We start from the raw sequence: 15288 nt of genomic DNA, 5'->3' as shown, positions 1-15288 counted from the left end.
TGAGGGGAAGGGGGTCAGAGGACAGCACTCTGGGTCCTCACCCCTGCTTCAGCTTAGAGGAGTCTGTTTTCATCGGACTTTTATATTAGACATTGGAAAAAGGATTCCATCAGAAAAACAAAAACAATCCAAAGCTATTGATTTAAATCAACCCCTCATTTTGTAAATTAAAAAGCAAAACAAGACAGCAACCCAAACAAGACAAGTTACTTGGCTAGGTCCATGCAGTTGACGGTCTTGTCGTGACCACTGAGCTTCGGCTGCATCGCTACTGCCTCCCAGAAGCTGGTGGGGCGGCCAGTCGAGCAAGAGGCAAGTCAGGTGTGATCTCCTATCCTGCAGCTCCTCTAAGGTGCTGGCACCTTTCCCACAAGGACACACCTGGTCTCACCTTATCAACGTAATTGGCGATCTCCATGAGCTTGTGTTTGGTGGCGTCCTGGTCTCGTCGATTCTTCTGAAACTAAATGGGGCAAGCAGAACTAGGTGAGACCCCAGAACCCTTCCCAGGACCCCTCATGCGCCCCATTACTGGTCTTTGAATTCCTTTTCATTTTCTTCCGTCTTCTAGGACGACTATCTCCCCGGCACATAGTGTCGGCTTGGGAGGGCAGAACCTGGGTCACATCCATCTTAGTCCCTCCCACTGCTAGATCAGCTCTGGGCACACAGTAGGCATGTAACAGTTGTGCAGTGAACTGAACTGTCTTCCTCCAGCCTGTGAAGTCAACCTCGTTCTCCTGTCCTCCTAATTACAAGGCTTCCTGCAAACTTCCACTGGGGCTTAGAAGAGGGACCAATTCAATCCTTGCCTCGGTCATCACCCCAGCATGGAGCCACCATCACAGGGATCTCACAAGGCCTCCGTGCACATGGTCAGTCAACATGGTCAAATTGTTGCTGAACACCTGCAGTGTGCAAGGCACTGCACTTGGTGCTGGGTAGGATACAAAGTGTGTGGTCCTGGTCCTAGCCTTGAAGGAGCTTCAGTTAAAACACAGAGAGGACCAGAAATAACAACGATGGCAGATGCTATATTTAAGGAGTATGAAATAGAAACGGGCTGAGAAAACCTGCACAGAAATAACTGCAACAGGAGGCCGTGTGAATGACACAGAATGAGTGCTGGCAATGAGGATCATAAAAGCTTGGCGAATAGGCTTCACCTGGCATGCTGCTCAGATCAACTAGCAGTGCCTTCCACAGTGAGGAGAATTCTAAGACTGCAAGGGGCTCGGCAGGAAAAAGCGCTGTGCTCCATCAGAAATATCTGCCGTGGGTAGCAGGAGGGGCACATTTCGGTAGGTAGCCTCACTTTATCACGCCTGCTTCAAAAGGGTAGATCACGGGCTTCCCTGGTGGCGCAGTGGTTGAGAGTCCACCAGCCGATGCAGGGGACACGGGTTCATGCCCCGGTCCGGGAAGATCCCACGTGCCGCGGAGCGGCTGGGCCCGTGAGCCATGGCCGCTGAGCCTGCGCGTCCGGAGCCTGTGCTCCTCAACCGGAGAGGCCACAACAGTGAGAGGCCCACGTACCGCAAAAAAAAAAAAAAAAAAAAAAAAAAAAGGGTAGATCACTTTCAGCTGCAATGATGAAGGAAAGCTTCACAGCATAAAGATAAAATTTGTTACAACTGCAACCTAAATTTGAAAATGATGGGTATGTCCTATATGCTGCCATTGTTACACAGAACCTGGGTACCTATCTGATTTACCTTGTGTACACACGATATATGTTACTTCAGTCCAAACCTTCACGTCCTTCCTCCACTGCATCCCACAAGAATATACAAGAAAGAAATGAAAAGAACAGCCAAATAAAACACTCTGGGATATTTGTCCAGATGGGGGTGTGTCTCAGCCACGATAGGGGGAGAAACGCACCGTTTCCTATTCTCCCACTGCTTCTGGACCTTCCTGGGCCTCCTGGGAACCGTGACTCATCAGAACTGCAGTCGTCTCACTTTCACCATTGCTTTCTATGGAGTTAAACTCAATGGAAGATCCTGGGACTTAGACCTTTCCAAGGTGTTAATCCTGAGGTTTCTCTTTACTGAGTCACCCCATTTCTAAACTCGTCTCACGGCACAGAAAGTGCTGCAGCATTTAGGGAGTATTTATTAGAACATCAGAGTCAGATTTCATTGTCTTTCAAATATATTAATCCTATCTTCAAACAGCTGCCGGATAATACCACCATAGTTTTAAGGAATGTATCATGCTATCCTGAAGAGCCTCAGGCAAGAGTCAGCAAACTTTCTGCAAATGGCCGGACTGTGAATATTTTAGGCTTTGCAGCCATAAAGTCTCTACCACAACTACTCAACTCTGCCATTGTAGCTCAAAAGCAGCCATGGACAACACATGCAGCGGCAGGCATGGATACGTTCCAGTAAAACTTTATTTATAAAAACCTGGAGTGGGCTGGATTTGACCACGGGCTATAGTTTACAGACCTCTGATGTAAAGAGTATCTCCCACTTACACTTTCTGGGCTGACACGGGCCTTAAAACACGGTGCATCACCTGGTCTTTCCCAACTGCCCCACATTCTGTCTGTATCTTGAAAAGTCCTTGGCATACCTGTTCTCACAGCTACCCTGTCTCCTCCTCCAAATCCCATCTTGCTCTTCCCCCACCTGGATCTCCCATTTCACCTGAGGAATGAATAAACTGAGAACCACTCCAGGTGCTCCCACCTAGGCCCAGGGAGCTGCAGGGTCATTTTTACTGCTAAAAACCCTCTCTCTCCAGGCAGCAACCCCATCCATGTCTCTGCTCCCTGTGCTAAGTCCAGAGCCCAGAGGCGAAGCCTGGCCTGTCTCAGCACCAGGTTATAAATCACAGATAAGGCGGCCCTCCTCTTCCCTGTCTGCCCGTCCTCTCAGATTAATTAATTGTCAGGAATACATTTCTGCCCGCGGAGGATGAGAGGCCACTTGGAGAGGGAGTGGGGGAAGAGGTGGTGAGGGGGGCAGGGATTTGTGAGCCTGTGAGCCCAGCCTGGCCTATTACTTCCCCACCCACCCCTGCCCAGGACCTGAGTAGTGAGCTCATTCCCTATCCACCATCCACTGAGCTGCATGAATCACGGCCTGTGGGCAACACCGATGGGGCGCTGCTGGAGACCCTCCCTCTAGAACAGGAAGATGGCTCTAGGCACAGCACAGTTCTGGAGGCACCTCGGGCACACACTTTTCCTCTTGGGGGTTTGCTGTGACCCTGGAGGTCAGGAGACTGAAGATGTCCGATCCCCACCCCACCCCCGCTTCTCCAGCTTTCAGACTCACACCCAGTGGGTGTTAAATCCCCACACCAGGAGTCCTCTGGTGAGAGTGCAAGGCCGAGGGGGAGCATCACCCCACCTTTCCATTAGAGCAGCTGTGTTTCTATATGCTTAACTATTGGGGTCCCAGGAGCTTTCATCTGAACAAAGGATTCTGCAGCAAAAAAAAAAAAAAAAAAGAAAGGTTCGAGACCACTGTATTAGAGGATCTCAAATGCAAAGCTTAAAGATGTCCAGGAGCCGGGGAAGCTCAGCTCTCTTCCAGCAACCCTCCCACTATGGCAGTTCTGTTAGGCAGGGGCCAGCGCCATTAGCATCTCCCATGACTGTGCAGCTGCGGCTTTTAAATCACTTAGGATTTTGCTCCCCACACCACTCCCCCATCCTACACACACACCAGTCTTTGGAAAGGAAAACAAAAGAAAAAAAAATGAAAGAAAGAAAGGCTGCTGGAAAAACCAATACCGACATCAATTAAAAAGCAAAACTCCTCTCAAAGCAGAACAAGATGTTCCCTCTGGGCTTCCCTGGTGGCGCAGTGGCTAAGAATCCGCCTGCCAATGCAGGGGACACGGGTTCGAGCCCTGGTCCGGGAAAATCTCACATGCCGCGGAGCAACTAAGCCACAATGACTGAGCCTGTGCTCTAGAGCCCACTAACCACAACTACTGAGCCTGTGTGCCACAACTACTGAAGCCTGCACTCTAGAGCCCACGAGCCACAACTACTGAGCCCATGTGCCACAACTACTGAAGCCTGCACTCTAGAGCCCACGAGCCACAACTACTGAGCCCATGTGCCACAACTACTGAGCCCATGCGGCACAACTACTGAAACCTGCACTCTAGAGCCTGTGTTCTGCAACAAGAGAAGCCACTGCAGTGAGAAGCCCGCACACCACAACGAAGAGTAGCCGCCACTCGCGGCAACTAGAGAAAGCCCGTGTGCAGCAACGAAGACCCAACGCAGCCAAAAATAAATAAATAAATAAATAAAATTGAAATATATATACATATATTAAAAAAAAAATGTTTCCTCGGCCTGGGAGAGCCCTTCACCTCCGTGTCTCTGCCCAGTTAACGATTCCGTGTCCTTGCAGACACTCAAGGGCCCCCTCGTCCTGCCACTAACACTGGAAGGCAGTTCTTCCAGCGCGAAGTCTAGTATTCTTCCCCCTTCCCTGCACTGCCCTCCAGGATCTGTGCTGTGGGATTGCTCCTCTGGGGGAGCTGCTAACTAACCCATTTGGATGGTATGTGACAGATGGGAACTGTGATGAGTTCTGTCTGAAAGGGAGCCCCAGGCGAGGTGCACTGTTAGAACGTGGGGAGTGCTCAGCTCATCTGACCTTCCATGCCCAAAAGATATGTCAGTTCTGTGGTTGAGCCACTACATAAAGTGAGAGTGAGGTAAAATACGGCTAATTTAGGCAAATATGGGTCATAGGGCCTAAATCCATTCTTTAGGAGTCAGCTTCAACACCACTGCCTTGGGAAGCTTTCCCCAATTCATTATCTGCACTCTAATCCTCTACAATGAACCACCCTAGCAGTCATCACACTTGGAACTAGAGAGTTTTTCTGCTGCTACTGTAAACCCTGTGATGTGAGGGGCAGGTCTATCTCTATTCTCCCAAAGAATAAGCACCAAAACCTAAGGGTCTTCAGACCCAGTCTAAGAAATGTTAACCTAAATAACATTCTTTGTCCTGATGTTCTGATTAATGTACTGAGCTGGAAGAGACTTCTCCTTGTTTTTTTCCCAACTGTGTTTAAAATAGCAAAAAGAGCCTTTGGTCAGATTTAAGGTCAAAATCACATGACAAACCGGAAAAAGAGGAATGCTTTAGTATTTCCCCAAAGCAGTTTGAAGGCTGGAATGGAAGCTATCAAGAGAGCGATTTTTCTGCTAAAACCCATTGCCTCCCCCTTACCTCTGCATAATCAGCCACAAGGTAAAGCTCCACATACTTCATGGAGTGTAAATCTTCCCTTTTCATCTAAGAAAGAGACATAAGCAGATCAGAGCTATAGAAATGGTGGACTTGACCTCATTTCAAAAAACTGCTCAGAAATGGTACAGTTAATAAGCAGCGGCCCTCCTTACTAAATTTGTACCTGGGATCTGGAGACAACCCCAGCTATGGTCGCTTCATCATCACCCTCACTACACCTTCCGCCCGCCATCTTGGTTATCGCGGGAGGCTGCTCTGGGACAGTGGGTCCAGTCCTTTAGTCTCCAGAAATAATGAGCTGGCTGCCTAGTGCAGACAGAACAGAGGCTGACATACCGTGAGGGAACATGCTGACAATCAAGTTCCCAAAAGACATTTAAACCATATACCTCTATTTTCGGTATAAATAAATACAAGCATTTTGTGCACATGGTGAAGTGGCTATTCCAAAAAGGGAGGCGTATATTTTTTTCTCACGTTTTAAAGTTTCTGAAATCAGCACCTTACTTTAAAGGTAGTAGTGTTTTCCCCCAAAGCAGTTATTCTGTCGAAAACAAGGGTTTCTCACATTCAACAATGACTTAGACTAAGAGGAAAAAGCTATTTCCTCCTTCTTAGCCATCTCCCTTTAATTTAGAAATACTCCTGGATCCAAGGTAAGGGTCCTCAGAAGGGACAAGCCTATCCCCAGGCTAACTCCTGCGCTAAGAAAAACTCACCCTGCGAGGTCGCTTCTTGATCTGGTTTGTAAACTGAAGGACCCAGTCCCTGGCGGTGGGCTTGGAGTGCTCGAACCCACAGTTCCCGGGGGGAAGCTTGAGATGTTCGGATCTGTAAATAAGGTGGTGGCCCTCGCTGTCAGGGAGGGGCTCGATGATGTAGCTGAGGTTACTGCTCACCATAATCAGTCCTCTGTTGACGGGAGAAATAGAGTCTCTGGTCAAAGATTATGGTCCTGGAAAAGTCCCTTGCTCAGGCCTCAGTTTCCCCATATACAAAATTTCACAGTTGGTTTTGATCATTGCTTCTTAATCTTATTATGGGGTCGTGCACTCCTTGGTGAGAATCTGACGCAAACTCAGACTTCCTCTCCAGAGAAATGCACATGTATGTGAGATGTGGTGCACGGTTTCAGGGTACAAAAGCATATCACAGAGAAGCTTGAAGGTTCTAAAAGGGCTGGACCAGGGACAGCTCATAATCATAAAGGATGGCATGACTAGGATTCCAAAAAACCTCCCAAACCCAAACACAGCATACAACAGATCACAGGTCAAAACTCTATAGACTGAGAAAAAGACGGTCTGGTGACTGGAGAAAGAATGCTGGCCTGAGGATGAGGAGACCCAAGTTCTAATCTTAGCTCCAACATTAAATTGCCAAATGCTCTTCAACAAACCTCTTCAATCACTCCAAGACTCAGTTTCCCCAAGTGTAAATGCAAATGATAATTTTCTAACTTCACAGGACTCTTGGGATGATTAAATGGAAAGACAAGTGTCCTTGCTCTTGGAAACCAAAGCTAGAGACATCACTAATGGCATGCCTACCAGCCCCAATTTCCCTGCATCAGCAAGGCAGCTCTGAGGTGAGGTGACACCCACAACCAAGCATGTGTGACTACTCTTTTCTCTGGGTTACAGATACTAGCCTTGAACTCAGAATAAAGATGTGCGTTCATTCATTATATTTTTTCATTCATTGAACCCTTACTCTGTATTAGATGTAATCTAGACATAATCCCTGTCCTTGTGTAATTCACATTCCATTGGAGGACAGACATTCATTCCACAAATACTTCCTGAGCTGCTGCTATGTGCCAGGCATCGTGCCAGTTGCTGAGGATGGACTAGTGAACAGGACAGACAAGATGCCTGCCCTCACGGAGCTTAGAGTCTGAACACGGGAATAAATGACTACAGTATGTTAACAGAGAAGGCAAAAAGCTTCCATCGCCCTGAACACTGATGTTGGATGCTGCTGCTTGGGGTGTTACAGCAATGAGTCTTCTGGGCGCTTTATCTGGACTCGGTGAGAAAGAGTGCACAGCTTACTGTCAATCACTATCACCAATAAGAGGCCCCCGTAGCAGGTATTTGCCATCCTTGACACTGTGAGATGAAAACTAGAGCAAGGGAATGTTATCAGGGCCCTGGGGAAGGAAGATCCCAGCAATGTACCCCAGGGAGTCCACAGCATTTCATGTGCTCCAAAACCTCAGGCTCGATCCATCCAGAAATTTCAAAAGGTAAAGTGTAGCCAAGTCAGTCTTTGCCACTCCAAACTGGCAGGAGGACCTCTCTTTGGCTGTCTCGGCTTCCATCCCTGCCCCTAACACCTCCGGGTCCCCGCCCAGGTTTTGCCCTTTGGGAAGAGCCTGCGACGCTCTCAGGAGAGACAGCGCCAGGCCCTGATCAGCAACAGTCCTTCCTGGAATCCATCCCTGGTTGACCTCATTCCGGTGCCAGGGAGCCTGACGACTTCCCGGCTACCTCACCCAGGCTGACGCAGCAATCCCAGACCAGCCCCCCGGCAGGACACCCAATGGGCTGCCTGTGCAGCTGGGGGTGAGAGTGGAGCAAACAGCAAGGGTCACATCCGCTCCTGAGTCCAGACGGGAAAGGGCAGAGGGCAGAGCTGCTGTGGGCATCCTGTTCTCAAGCTATCTTCTCATCTTGGCTGACCAAGGCCCCTCCCCGTCACCTCAGTTTCCCCCAATGGCTACAAACACTGGAAGCAGAGTGCTTCACCACAAACCAGCAGATGGCTTTGTGTGCACTGGGTTGTGGCTGTGGAGATAACACCCAGTGGATGGAAAGTTCCAGTGTAGCTGACCAGGCATCACTTGAATAAGCCTCTAGGCCGAATAGGACAGAGACAACACAGAAGTTTGGTGCACAGTGAACAACAATCATGGTGGTTATAAACTACTGAGTCTTTGCTATGGACCAGGCACTGTGCCGAGTATTTTATTATTCACACCAACTTCTATGACCCTTACAAATATTATCCTCATTTTACAAACGAGAAAACTAAGGCTCAGCGAGGTTAATCAACTGACCAAAGTCACACAGGCAGTAAAAACCTAAGCATCTAGGTCCCAAGACCTTAACCATGACCTCACACTGCCTCTGTCACCAGAGCCCTGTAGAGTAGCTATAAGTGACAAGAATCAGCAACTCTCCTCTGAGGCGTGATTGGCCATTACCCAACTGGGCTGTCTGAAGTGAGACACCAACTGGGAGAGGCAGTCTGTCTATTTCTCATTTTTAGACACCGTTTTTTGAGAGTTAACTATATGTCAGGCACTGTGCTTATAATCTTCATTCTTATTTCATTCTTACATCAGTGCTGTAAAGCACCATCATGGGTCCCATTTTATAGATAAGGAAACTGAGCTCCAGAGAGATTAAATAACAAGCTCTCATGGGTATGCTGGGGCCAAAGATTTAAGGTCCGGCAGGCTCTGGACCCCATGCCCTTAACCTCTATGCTATCTGCCTCTATCAGTGAGTTCCAAACCTAGGGGTCAGAGATCTTAGGATCAAATCTCCCAGATCTATCCATTAGAATATTCTACAGGGTGTAGTAAAAATGGAGATGTCCAGGCCCCACCTAGGAGATGCAGATTCTGTAGGCCTGAGCAAGTGAACAAGTCCCATAGTAATCCCCTGCACAGCCACACTCAGGAACCTTGACCTGGAGCCCAGCCTCTGGCAGGGGCCTGTCTTTTCACAGAGCTCTAAGCAATTCTGTTCCAGGGAGTGGGCAGATTATAACTGGAGAAACACAAGCTCAGAAGGACATTGAAGGTCCTTCCAGCAACAGGACTCTGCGGCCGCTACCCTCCCCTGCCCCTGCTGTGGCTGCTGGTAATGTGCCTGTGTCACAGTTGTCACCTTCCCGACTGCCTGGGGATGGAGGAGAGGCTGGCACAAGCCCTAGCATGTCACAGCGAAGCCCACCAGCTTTGAGAGTGGGGGGATTTGTGAGAATCTACTTCCCAGGGCCCTTCCCTGTCACCAATCCCAAGCCCTGCTAGCTGCCCTCCCCTGAACACTCACCAGTCATTTCTCCTTCTAAGTGTCTCAGTTGATCTAATTTGCTGAATGTAAGCACTGGCAGAGCTTAGCGGCGGGGGGTGGGGGGTGGGGGGGTGGGGGTGGCGCCGGAGGGGGACCCATGAGGTTGGGTGGCCAGGACCTCACACGCTATTCATTGTTGAGAGCTTGGTACAAATGAAATTGTACAGAGGAACCCTGGCAGGGCAGGGCAGGCCAGGCAGGCAGCAGGTTTAACCCCTGAATGACTACAGGACTTGCTCAAATGCATCCTTCCAGGAACTAGGCAAGAACTGCTTCTTAGGAATTTGTCATTTAGAGCTGAACCCAAGGGGACACACCGTACACACCTATATCCAGAGCTGCCCTAAGAGGTAATCACTCTGTCACACTTCTTTCCTTCCCCCCAAATCTGCATGCAAGTGAGAAGGAGTTACAGGGAGCTTCAAAGGCAGCACAGAGGTGACGTGGTCACACGGGTGATGTGGTCCCTCTGGGATGGGGTGGCAAGCCACAAGTGGACAGCATGGGCTCGGGAGTGGGACACACCTGGATTCAAATTCTGGCTCTGCTGTCTGCTAGCTTTGGGCTAAGTTACTCAACAAAGCTGTCCCTCTCACAGGGCTGCTATGATAGTTGACTGAAGTAAGAGGCAATGTTTACTAACAATTAGGGTAATATTTAAAAAGGATAGCTAATAGTCATTGAGCATGTATGATACACAAGGCAGGGTACAAGGCATCTTATTCAGTAGCCATTCAGCACATATGTATTGAGCACCTACTGTGTGCCAGGAACAGTTCTAGGCACCGGGGATGCAGCATGATAGGAAAACAAAAAAAAAGTCCCTGATCTCAAGGAAGTTGCACTCATCACCTCATGTAAATCCATCAATGATGTCACTATTGTTGCTCCCATTTTACAGGTGAGAAAACTGATGCTAGGGAACTGAAGCAACCTGTCAGGTTTTGTACCAGGAACTGCCTGGCTCCAGAATCTATACCTGACACAACATGATGCTGCCCTGTGAGGGCTTACTCTATGCTTGACACAGAGGTAGCATTTCTTATCTGTCCTGCAGAAGGAAGGCCAGGTATTCAAACGGGAAAGGGCCACGCCTCTCCTTGGCAAAAGAGCAGATAGGCATGGACTGGCTCCTTCTGTCCCGGGCGCCCCGCCTCCTGGAAACTCTGCCCACTCTCTCTGCAGCACAGAAATTTCGACACTGGAGAGTCCTTTCCATGGTCTTGTCTACCCTGCTTTCTTAGATAAGAGGAAGCAAAGCCCAGAGAAGTAGGAACTTGCCCAAGGTCACCTAGTGAGCTACTGTTAGAGCTGGGGGCAGATCCCAGGTCTCCTGACATCCAGGCTCCTTACTCACGGGCGGAGCCATGACACCACCCTCAGCCCCCCACTCAGGACTCAGCAGCCCCCTGCTCCGTGGGCACCATCTAGAGAGCTGAGCTGGCCAAGGCAAAGACAAGGAGGAAATGAAATGAAACAGGGGGAGGAAAGCTCAGAGATCATACAGCCGGGAGGTATGGAGCCAGAGAAACTCAGGTCGCTTGACTCTAAATTGTGAGCTCCTTCTAAGCCATCACATAACGTTCACACACATCCTCCTGTGCTCACTCTTAATTTCATATCCTCTCTCTCCCACAGAGTCTTGAGTCCAGGGACCTGGGGTAAGGTATAACCACAGTGAGTATGGGCCCCAGGGTTTTGAGGACAGATCTGCTATAAGAGTGATGCATCAAATAGATGACTACAGGTGATCTACTGTATGTCTTTGAAAGACTTTCTATGTAATTAAACTTGCCAGACATTAGTACTTAAGATACTATAGAGCCATTAAAAGAATGAGCTAGATCTATGTGTGCCTACGACATAATGTTAAATTGGAAAAAGAAAAAAACCAGTTATAGAATGGTATGTATAACCCTATAACCAATCTCCCTTGGATTAAAAAATCATATATACACATAATTATGTATTTCAATTATGTATACTCCCCAACAGATTACAGATGGGGAATGAGATTGATTGAAATGGCAGGACAGGATAAAGAATTTTCACTTCTTTTAGTTTTATGCTCCAGTATTATTTGGATGTTTAGCACACTCATTAGTTACGTAATGATAATCTTCAATAGCATTTTCTTTACAAATAAGGTGAACAATCAGGTCAAAAAAAATGTTTTTACTGCAATCAATACCTCTCCTGCTGATAGACAGTGAGTTGGACACACGTGTGCACGCACACACACACGTACACGCATGCCCAGTGTCTGCCAAATCCCACAGGTTCAGTCAAGGACACCTCAACCCAGTAATGTCTAGATTTCTTCACAAATAATCATTGCTCCTAAAATTTATACTTTATGTTAATTTGCAAAGCATTTGCGCATGCAAGACATTGTATAGGACATTTAGGTGAGTCCTTCATAAGAGACAGGCTTGGGGAGTATGGACACTAAACATCCCTAGGAAATGGTGTGCCACATCTTTTCATTGGTGTAGTTTATAAATTTCCAGAGCTGCCACTCTATTCTCAAAGGAGTCAGTGGCCTAAACAAGATTACAGAGCATTATATTACATATCCATGTTCCTTTTTGGAAGGAATATTTCTAAAAGGATACACAAGAAACTGGTAACAGCGGCTGCCACTGGGGAGGGGGGATTCGGGAAACAGGAAGCGTACTCTTTCATTGTACGCTCTTGTATTATTTGAATGTATTTTTACTATGATCCCGGATTACCTCTTCAATTAAATTAGCCTAAAGAACTGCTTTGGAGAGAAGAGGATGCCCAGCAACAATCTAGAAACTCAGCTGGATTCCTCTGTATTTGTATCATCAGCCTGAAGATCCCACTTGGTATAAATCCTACCTATTTTCTCCAATCACAAAGAGCATGTTTCCAGGAGAGAAGCACAATTGCTATGGAGATTTTCCATTGCAGCATCACTTTATGAGCCTTAGTGGGGGGCGACTTGAGTGTTACGAGGGTTTGAAGCCTGCTGCTGCTACAGCTGCTCCTACTCCAGAGTCTGAATGGAGCCATCTGCCATGCGTCTCCAGCTCTTAAATCAGTCGGGCCCACAGACACCCTTGGTTTCTTAAGGTGTGTAGTGAGAAGGCTGGGAAAATAAGGTGGGTGGACCCCATAAAAGGGAAGCGTGCAAAATAGAAACACATGGACGGCTCACCCAGTTTCCCCCTATCAGCACAGCTGTGGGAATGATGTACGAGAGGCCAAGCCAAATTCCCACTGCCCCAGACCAAGAGGACAGAGGCATAGGCAGAGAGAAGCAAGTCACACCTGCATGTTCCCTTTCCTCCTCCTTGGGACAGATGTTGTTCACTTGCAGACTGCAGATGGCTGGGCCTGTAAACACCACTGGAAGGCCAGCTGGCTAGGTTCAAATAGGTCACTTGAGCAGGGGATTTGGGGTCTCTGTTATGGCCTCCCAGCCAAAGCTTGTTTCCTGCCTAATTCCCTCCGGCCGACTCACCATGAAGCCTTACAGATGAGACATGGCTCGATTTATAAACAAACACGTGGGATCTGCAGCATGATGGGCCTCACATTGGCATGTGAGCCTGGGTGAGTCTTAGCATGGTTTCATTGCTATAAGATGACAATAATCCCGTCTGCATGCTGTAGCGTTAACACGGCACTTAACATTCTCTACCATGCCTATCATCCGTGCCCACTTTACAGATGAGAAACTGAGGGCTCAGGAAATTACTTTTATATGCCTGTCTTCCCTCCACCCGTGTAGGGCATGGGCATAGAGCAGACACCCAGTGTTAATTTGCTGAATGAAAGAAACAATCATTGGCTCAATCAATCAAGAGAGAGGAAGGGTACACAGTGGAAACACCTCCTACTGGCTCATGAGGGCCAACGTGTGCGTATCTGCCCAATGCTGCCTTCAGTAAAATCATGTTGATAGCTTCGAATTGGTCATGGTGGGAATATTTTTACCAGCATACTGGCAGATGCTACATATCAGTGCTTTTTTTTCTTTTTGTTTTCATAGAGCTAGGTTATCAACACACTGGGTATAGGTACCACATAGTATAGGTAATTAAAACCCAGGCAATTAGTATAGGCAATTAGAACACAGGTTTTTCAGATCATCATCTCTTTTCCAAAAGGAGGGGAGGGTGGGAAGAGTCTAAATAAATGATTTTTATTACTCCAACATACATGTATAGATGCTACTATATGCAAAGCACCAGGGTAGGCTGGAGGAGAGAAACAGATATTGAGATAGAATTCATATTCTCAAGGAACACATATTCTCAGGTATAAACTATAACGTGCACACATATCACCTGGGGATCTTGGTAAAAATACAGGTTACAATCCAGTAGGTCTGGGTGGGACCTCAGATACTACACTTTGAACAAGCTCCCAGGTGATGCTGATGGTGCCCCTCTGTGGGCCCCGCCCGGGAAGCACGGGTCTGGGAGGTGACTGAGTGCTTGTATATACTGGCCAGTTCTAAACGTTAGATATCTATTAGCACGTGCAATCCTCACAACACGACAGATATATATTTCCCATATCCACATCTTACAAAAGAGACCATCAAGGCCCAAGGTCACCCCTCTGGTCAACTGCTACTTGCTCAAAGCCAGGTCGTCTGGCTCAGAGAATGGAGTCACTCTCTTTCCAACATGCCCCCTCGTTGGAACTTTTCAGTTCATTTTCTGTCTTGAAGATTATCCTTGCTTCTCCCTTCTCTTCCTGCTCTTTTCACTAGCTGCCTATTTCCTTTTTTGCCACCTATAAGCACTTTTACCAGAGAAGAGCAAAGGAGAAGTGGGAATAAATGCTCAAATTCATCAACTTCAAGTGTATGAACCATGTCTTTTATTTCCTATATCCTGGTGCTTTGACACTGGGACCTTGCTCCCGCCCCCAGGGTTAGCCAATTCCTACAGATGGTAACTCACCAGTGAGCACAATATGCCTTTCCAATGGGCTTCTTACTCTCTGGGCTGCCCACCCCCCTGGGCCTGTTCACCCCAGGGCCAGGTACCAGACAACTAGGGACAGCCCCATGCCCCAGATCCCACAAAAATGATTCAAACTAGCCAATCCTAAGCCTGCTTACCCTGCCTTTCCTGTTCCTTTCCACAGAAACCACAATAAAGACTCCTGCCCACATTCCCTCTCCCCCCTCTGCCTCCTGACTGACCCCTGTGCTGCCCTGTGCCCCAGCCCCAGCATGGCATGCCCCTCCTCCTGGGATCTTGAGTACAATAAAGTGTCTTTTCGATGGCAGTTGTCTCCTGCTCTGTTGGCTTCACCATACCTAAATAATAATAAAACCTCAAGCTCCTCAGGAAAGAGTACGCTCAATCCCCAGTGAATCTGTGGGTTATCTATTATTAACATTATTGTTTTTACCATCATCATCATCAAAGGATTATTTCCCTTGTCCCTCCCAAGCTCAGCCCTTCTCAGAGCTGGCTTGCATACATTCTCAATAGACAGCTTCTCAAAGTCCCTGCCCAAGGCCAGCCCCGCTTAGCTTAAAAAATTCCATTCCTGGGGAGAGTCTCAGGTGCCCCCCCGCAACCCCCAGCACTGTCAGGGCCTCTTACCTCATTCCCCGGCAGGTGCTGAGTGTGACACTGGACTGTTCTGCCTTCCTCACTGTCCCATGGTAAAAGCAGTGATCCTAGCATGGAGAAAGCGGGTGGTCAGACCACAGGATACTGATAAGCATGGCAATGTTAGTGTCTCGTAAAGTCAGGGATGATTATATACCTACCCTAAGCCTACAATCTGCAAAGAGCTTTCTAAGCCACCATTTTATTTGACCCTCGCAATGTTCCTGGGCGATGGGACAGGGTGGATGCCAACATCCTCACTGAAAAGATGAAGAAGCTAAGGCTCAGAGGAGCAAAGAGATTTGCCGCAGGTCTCACTGCTAGCTGGAGAACCCAGGATTTCAGATCTCTCTTTTT

The 15288-nt window shown here is 48.0% G+C and overlaps 1 protein-coding gene across 3 annotated transcripts in view; it reads right to left on the bottom strand.

Annotated features, from left to right (window-relative positions):
* The window catches only part of ADAM19 (ADAM metallopeptidase domain 19), an 88591-nt gene that overhangs the window by 34051 nt on the left and 39252 nt on the right, over nucleotides 1-15288 (bottom strand). For 2 of the 3 annotated variants that reach the window (XM_082623589.1, XM_082623590.1), the window contains exons 5-8: nucleotides 14923-14999; nucleotides 5960-6152; nucleotides 5220-5285; nucleotides 392-463 (exon numbers count right to left, since the gene is read on the bottom strand). In XM_082623589.1, the coding sequence (XP_082479715.1) occupies nucleotides 392-463; nucleotides 5220-5285; nucleotides 5960-6152; nucleotides 14923-14999 (408 nt within the window). Of the gene's footprint in view, nucleotides 1-391; nucleotides 464-1715; nucleotides 1744-5219; nucleotides 5286-5959; nucleotides 6153-14922; nucleotides 15000-15288 lie in introns of those variants that run through there. The other variant, XM_082623591.1, reaches the window with a different exon arrangement.

This window comes from Mesoplodon mirus (genome assembly GCF_964341445.2).
Source record: "Mesoplodon mirus genome assembly, chromosome: 5".
NCBI lineage: Eukaryota > Metazoa > Chordata > Mammalia > Artiodactyla > Ziphiidae > Mesoplodon > Mesoplodon mirus.
This window is presented reverse-complemented; position numbering and strand designations above follow the sequence as displayed.